Source organism: Osmerus mordax, chromosome 7 (assembly GCF_038355195.1).
Source record: "Osmerus mordax isolate fOsmMor3 chromosome 7, fOsmMor3.pri, whole genome shotgun sequence".
Taxonomy (NCBI): domain Eukaryota; kingdom Metazoa; phylum Chordata; class Actinopteri; order Osmeriformes; family Osmeridae; genus Osmerus; species Osmerus mordax.
Window position 1 is genome coordinate 5,039,992 of NC_090056.1, and position 7,484 is coordinate 5,047,475.

The 7,484-nt window shown below is 43.2% G+C and overlaps 1 protein-coding gene across 3 annotated transcripts; it reads left to right on the forward strand.

Annotated features, from left to right (window-relative positions):
* Positions 1–404: 404 nt before the first annotated feature.
* LOC136946105 (tumor protein p53-inducible nuclear protein 2-like) lies at positions 405–7,265 on the forward strand. 3 transcript variants are annotated; one of them, XM_067240313.1, is made up of 4 exons: positions 405–675; positions 4,760–5,135; positions 6,338–6,494; positions 6,693–7,265. In XM_067240313.1, the coding sequence occupies exons 2-4, from the start codon at positions 5,012–5,014 to the stop codon at positions 6,958–6,960; spliced, it is 549 nt and encodes a 182-aa protein (XP_067096414.1). In that variant the 5' UTR covers positions 405–675; positions 4,760–5,011; the 3' UTR covers positions 6,961–7,265. The 3 variants fall into 3 exon arrangements, with proteins under 3 accessions (XP_067096414.1, XP_067096415.1, XP_067096413.1); XM_067240314.1 differs by having other exon boundaries at positions 405–671; XM_067240312.1 differs by lacking the exon at positions 405–675 and having other exon boundaries at positions 4,864–5,135; positions 5,939–6,494; positions 6,693–7,107.
* The last annotated feature ends 219 nt before the right edge of the window (positions 7,266–7,484 follow it).

Genomic DNA, 7,484 nt, shown 5'->3' on the forward strand with positions numbered 1-7,484 from the left:
TTTTGTACATTGTCTCTTTATCGGCAAATACTCATCAGTAATTAGTGACAGTCTTTCAACATGCAGCTGTCATGAAGGTTTATTGCTCTCTGCCTTTCAAATACAGGTTGAGTCATTTTGGATAAGAACGCACTCAAGATCAGTTGCAACCCCTACCACACCCGTTTATCTGGCGAACGCTAAACTGACCTCAGACCAGATTCTATGCACCTTCAACGTCTCCATGCAGACATCCAGGATGACAGCTCAGTTAACCCAACCCCCACCCTGTTACCAAGAAGGTCCAGCTTGGCTCTTGTGTAATATTCTGATTGGCCCTTGGCTTGAGTGGGCGGGAAATGGGCGTCACTGGGAGTGTTGTGATCTCACAATCAGCTGTTTTGTACGTTTTACATTCTGATCCGCGGATCAGCTGGAGGCAGCAATAACAGAGGGAAAAAAACTGCAGGGGAAAAAAATAGACCAAGAGTAGGGAAAAAATCTGCAGATGTTATTATCTTGACATCGGTGTAAATTCAGGTTTTACACGAAGCCCTTCTTCTAAGAAGAAAGCCTTTTATTTTGTATTATGGTGTTTTAACTACCTCACTAAAGGCTACCTAAAGCTATGCTTTAAGAATTGTTGTCGTTTCTACTGTGTGCTCGTTTACAACTTGAATTATTTTGCAAAGGCAGGTAAGCTGTTATATTTCATATTATTTCGATACTTGTTGTTTTAATTTCAGTAGCCTAAAATTGTGATGTCAGTGGGTATCAAGCGACATCCTTGCCGATGGTGCATACCTCAGATCTGCATTACAAAAATGCTAATCAGATTGATGATTCATATTTAGAATCCATCAAAAACTGAACAGTTCATATTAAGACATGATTGTTTGCAAAAATTGTGTCTGCTACGGTAAACTATGTATTCTGCAAAATATAGTCGATAGAGCACCTGGACATCGGTTTATAGGTCATGAAATGATTTAGTTCTGTACCAATGAATGGGTTTCGGTTAATCTTGGCCTATTTATAAATATAAAAAAGCATCCTGTTGACAGCAACAAAGGCTATGTTGCTTGTAAATGCTACTACGCTTTTTCTGCGTTTCAAGACAAATTTGGTCACATTCATCTCTGTCCTATCAACGTCGTATTAAGCATAATTACAGTTGTATAACAAATGGGTTCCTTCGCTTTGGTCTACTACTGTTGAGCCAATCTGTCATTGGTTGACCCTTCAGATATCCGTAGTTAGCGCTGTCAAAAGGACTCGCAGCTTAGAAGGATAATTCATGTTGAACATGACCGCTATTGACAAGGACGTGTTCCGGGTCCTATTGCTCCCCTGTATCAATGCAATGTGTCGTGTAAAATTTGGAAATAGCTTCAGGATTCATCACAAATGTAAACATGGCTTATCTCCTTCGTTGTACAGTAGTAGGGTTTTCCATCGACATCTAGCTGTTTAAACAGCCTAACTGAAAACTAAACCATTGAGAATATGCAGCCAATGTTGTATTAAATACCAAAGGAGATGCGTTCAGAGGTTGAAAGATATGTATATTTCAAAGAATCTATTTTTCGCTCTCCTGTTCCTTTCCTTTTTTCCTATTTAGTCCAGTAGGGTGGACCGATAAGCATCAGTGACGTTAGAGTCCTTCGTCATCCAGTCTTGTTTTTATTTGCGAATCTCCTCCCATCTGTCTGTGCGCCGCCCATTTTAAAATAGCTTATTCAAACCTGCAATAAGTGACTGGAGAATATCTTTCATAGTTGGACTATCAGTAGGCCTTTTTGATGTACCATACTTACCAGTGTGCACATTACATACTGGAGTCTTTGTCAACACCAATTAGTTTAAGTCAAACACTTGTTTGACTATGTTTACACAGGATCTCAATCTCCTCTAGATATTTCTCTGTGGCCTATGCCATTTTAATGTAAGAATAGACTATTGTTGTTGCTGTAGAATGATGATAAGATGTGTCACAGGCCACGTATTATTGCATCCATTCGTTAAAGCAACATGTAATTCTAATACTGGCCAAAATATGTTATGTTTGACCTAATCCTGTTTCACAAATGGGCCAGAATATTTTCAATAGACATTGCTTTATTGAATCTGGATTGACTGAATGATGAGACATTTCCGATTTCTTTCTTCTTCTTTTTCTTCTTTGAATGGGTTGGTGCTGGTGGTTAAGGGGGAGGGGTAGTGGGGGATTAGGCTAAATATGTATCTACTGTATACTTTACCCTTCTGTTCCTCACTCAAAATTGTCCTTCTCAAGTTTTTCTTTTAAAAAGGAAAGAAAAAGGTGCTCTTATTTTTTCCCCAGAGCCGTATATGTGTGTGTGCGTGTGTGTGTGTGTCTGTATGTGTGTACATCCTGTCCACCTTCTTCAGACCCTTCACAGCTCACATTTGAGCTTGATTTGTTTGGTAGACTCACTGTTTGCGACAGTCTTATGACTTGGTGTCTGACCCTTAAGGAATGCATGATAGCATTCTCCCTGCCAAGGCAAGGGCCTAATTATTACTGGGCTCTTCTCAGCATCTAGGGTGGTTCTTCACTATCTCTCTGACAATTTCATCCATCCACCACAGAGCTTTATCTGACGTTCTTTGAAAGCACATGTCAGTCTAGATAATCAGTCATAAACCTAGGTTTTCATTGAACTGAAGAAAACCTTTGTTTGCCGGCCTAAAAGGCAAGCTCAAGTGTTTATGTGTTTGTTCTCAGAAATGATGGTTGCAAGACTCGGATGCACAGTTACACAGAGGCACAGGCTTATACGCATACACACGCGCCCCTTCAAAATATGCTCTCTGACAAAGACTGATGTTGATGGATAGGGGATCGGAGAGATGTTCTCAGGGAAACTGAAACACAGCATGAATGACCTCTCTGGTTTCAGACTTAGTGAGTGTGTATGAGTGTGTGTCCTTACCATGTTCTCTCTGTTATTGTGACCTTGGTGTCGGCGTCACCATGGGTACCGTTCAAGTGTCACCTTCCATCCATGCGTTCATGCATAACCTATCCCCATCTTAAAGCTGCACTAGGTCAAATTATAAAATGAATTCAAATATGAGAAACAGCGCCCACCAATTATTGTCTGAACTTCCGTGCTTTCCTCCAGCTTGAGCTTGATTGACAGATGTTTCACAAATGAAGCCAAGGAGAAAAGCCTGCCTCCCCAAAGGCGATTGGCTGGAACAAGATTGTTTGAACATAATCCGCCCAATAGTAGTGAGCCGCTCCAAAAATGTGAAGTTGACCTACCTCTAGCACTGAATTGTCTGTTTAGCTAAACGACTCTCAGAGGGCCTTGTTAGCTTACACAACATGTTGATAGGGGACAAAACCTTTCTTTTTTTTCCTCTTACCTATTGTACCTTTAAACTATCTTTTTCGCCTCTAGACTCCAATTGTGTGACTGAGGGACACAAAAGGCCCACAAACTGAACTTGGCTTGTTGTAAAAAATAATTTCAGAAACATTGACACTGAGCAATTTCTTTACTGCTGTGAACTATGTCAGTTATAAAAACCCTGATGTGTCTTTATGTCTGCCTGTCTGACTCTCTGTCTGACTCTCTCTCCTTTTATCCCCGATGTCCCAGTTAAAAGTTTACACATCATACACTTAAGACTGGTTTCACATACTCCTTAATGGCTCAGAGACTTTTACTTCCCCTCGGTGTCCAGTGAAGCCTACACTCTCTAGCCTTTTAAAAACACAGTAGGAGAATTGATAGCAGTCCCCGGTTTTGTTTTGACACGCTACTTTTCAAAGTGTGTGTTTCCTGAGCGATGTGACTTGCTTCGACGTTACATGTGCCCCCTCTCTCCATCCCTCCCTCTCGCTTGTCCATCTGTCCAGAGTCTTTGTTTCCTGGCTGCTGTTCTGGGTAGTGTTCATTCCCGAAAAGGGGGGAAGGTGTTAAAGCGTTGTTACTTACTCATCAGAAAAATGTCTTGCTAGCTCCTCATTAGTGTATTAAATGGCTTCCTTTCCTTCTTTCCTTTCCCTTGTTCGAGGGCTATAGTGGAATCATGGATTTCTCTAGCAGGGCCCCATCTATTCATTAGCCAACTAGTATTTGTTTATGCACTTGCTCCGTTGAGAGAGCCATTTATAGATTAAAGGTGGTGTTATTTGAGGGTAGAAATGAGATTTTTCAGTTGACCAATGAACATGGTTGATGAAAGTACTGGAAACGTTTTCCTTCACTGACCTGTAATGACCAAATACCATGATGGAGGTCCCTAAATCATCTCCCGACTAATCTTATATAGGTATAACAATGTTATCAGCTTTCAAAAACAAATAGACATGTTAAATGGACCTTTTTATGGCATTACCTTGTCAGAGTTGCAAACACTATATACTTATTATCTATTGGTTCATAGATATTGCTTCCACATACACACATTAAAAAAAGAAAGAAAAAAGAAGAAGTCTATTTTACGTTAATTACAAGAAACGGTTCATTCCTCCTGACTCTAGATCATTTTCGGTTGTTTTTCAAAACCCGATGTAGCACCGTACTGCCCTGCTCCTTTACACCTTGACCAATGTTCGAATTATCCATCTAAATGTACAAATTCACCATGAAGGAATGAAAAAGATTTATTTTCCCTCACTAGTGGCACCAAAAAGTCATAAGACTAAACCATGCTGTGGATTGTGAGGTCGTGATGGCTAAAGATCTGGACGTGTTTCTCTGTAAACTGACCAATGCTGCCATCTGTCTTTTTCTCCCTCCAGGCCTTTGCTGTGAAAACCAAGTAAAACCTTACATTTGCACTACGGGAGCCCCCAAGTCAACCAACGCCATCCAGCAAAAAAGGGCTGAAAGTGAATGAGTCTGCGAAACACCGTGCTAAAGTAATAAGCAAACACAACTAAATCCATTCAAAAGGCAGCTAGCTTTTCCTTTGGAGGAAGACGACCACACACAGGACCGAACCCTTCTACAGCCGACCCTCACACCCGCGGCCGTTGACCTAAGGTGGAGCAATGTTCCAACGTCTGAGCAGCCTGTTCTTTGGGGAGGTGGAGGAGGTTGCCGCCGAGCTGAAGGGGCCCAACCCCTGCGTGACGGAGGCTGATGAAGAGGGGTGGATGCTGGTAAACCTTCCTGGTGAGTCCTCCTCCTGGAAGGGTGGAGGTGGTTGACAATTAGGAAGGGTTGTTTTTGTGTCAGAATAGAGATACGGGAGGGTCGCTTCTGTGGGAATCTGACTTGATTAAGTCAAAGTAAAATGTCAATATGACCAGGCACCTAAAGAAATGTGTTTAGTGTTGCTTTCATGTCAATAGTGACATACATATTTTATGTTACATATTTTTGTGCTTGGTGTGGGATAAATGTTAAGGGGTGGGGCTTATAGTTGGTTGGTGTGGGATGGAGGAGTGAGGTGGAGGATCTTATTGGAGAGGGTGGGCATAGTAGGCAGGTGACAGGTAGCTAGATTGACATTTAGCGTAGGCAATCTGTAACTGGAGATGCCATCTGATGACCAATGAACACACCCCCTACCGTTCAATTCACTGCCTTGCTGGCCCCCCTCCCCCGACCCCCCCCCTTAAAAGCCAGAGGACAGTGCCAAGCAGTCATTATATAACTACAAACCAGTAGCTGACATGAACACAAGGTTCAAAGTTCCAAAATAACTAATGATATTATTCCTATTTTCTATGTTTTGTGTTGTTTCCTTACCCCCCCACCCCTTTCAATTTTATTTAAATACCCTCACATTCCCAACACTGGTATGTGTGTGTGTATGTATGTGCTTCTATTATAATGGTCCCTGATAAAATACACCCTACCTTCCAACCTGCATGATAAAATTAATTCTACCTCCCTCGCCATACTGGTTCCTTATCCTAATCCTATTTTAATTGGCCAAACCCTGTCTTGTCCCACCCCTTCCGTATAATCAGAGGAAGCTGATTGCGTGATGGTAGAAGGTGGAAGTGAGGTGCCATTGAGAGCACAATCGCTCCCTCAAAACAACCAATTAGATCAATCAGACACGTCTTCAAGGACTGACTCCCTCGACCCCGTCCCTCCCCCACCTCAAAAACGTCGCAGAACACACAAACCTCGGGCACAAACCTCTGAGTCCTTGTGCTGCCCAACCGCTAGCCTGTTAGCCTCAGGTGTGGCTACACCCGTCACCTTTTCCAGACGGGCCAGACTCTCCACCCCTTTCAGCCCATCTGTGTCCCCTGGTTCTGGGAGTGAGTGTGGGCGCAGTGTGGGTAGCAGTGGGGCTGGGTCAGAGAGAGGCTGCATGGACGAGAGCTGGTTTGTCACCCCTCCCCCCTGTTTCACTGCAGAAGGAGCCACGGCAGAGACCAGCCCTATGGAAGACCTTCTCATAGAACACCCCAGCATGTCTGTCTACGTGTCCACTGGGAACATGTCCATGGTCTCCAATGGCAACCTGTCCATGGTGGGGGAGGAGAGCATCTCCAGCCTGGCAGGAAGTGTGAGGTGAGGAGGACACCTTCTAGATGTTTCCTTTTAGCTGACTTCTTTGTCTGTCTCATAAAATATTCCTACGCATCCACCCAGTGCTTTTGCTTCCTGAATTCTATACCATTCCATTCTATACCAGAAGCTTCTATGACTGCTCACGGTGACTAATCCTTTTCAACTCTCTTTGTCCTCAACCTCCATCTTCCTCCACAGTCGTGTTGCTGAGCCAGCAGCCGCCCCTGCCACCCGAGGCTCCATGCCCACCAGGGTGACCCGTGGACTGGCTGCCCAGGCCGGCTCCCTGGCCAAAGTCACCCAGGTGGCCCGGGTCCAGAGGGGCAAAGCCCGCACTGAGAGGCGCCACCTGGGCCGCAACCGCATTCAGCGGCAAAATCGTACCAAGGAGCAGGGCCCTCGCCACGCGGCACACGCCAGAAACACCTTCCTGCACCAGCCCAGCCAGCGCAATTTCTGCCACTGAGCCTTCATGTCTGTAGCGGCTGATGTTTACTCTGAATATTAGTATAGACACAGACCCCAACCCAGTAACACACATATGTACATGTTAACACATACATATACATGTATACATAGAGTAACACCCTCTTAAAAAGAAACATTTGAATGTACTTATTATGGCTCCCATTCTGCCAAAACTCTTAAACTTAATTAAGACATTGTATAAAGGTAACAACATGTTATTTAGATATACTTGCTTAATAGAAGCATGCTACACAATCCCATCAATTTATTTCCCTAAAAAAATTAAAATAAAAACACTTATTGAATTTGGTCTCAATTTTAGCTCATAGCCTCACAAATAGTTTTTTCACCCTCACATTCTTCTCAGGCTTTTCAGAACAGGCTTTTCTTGAATCATCCTTTTAGAGGAAACATGCAGTGACTATTTGTGACACTGCAAGGCTCCAGTATGGTCCTCCAGAGAAACCTATTTTCTAAACTATTGTCTTTCAAGTTCCTAGGTTTTGTTTCAGTTAATCGTTG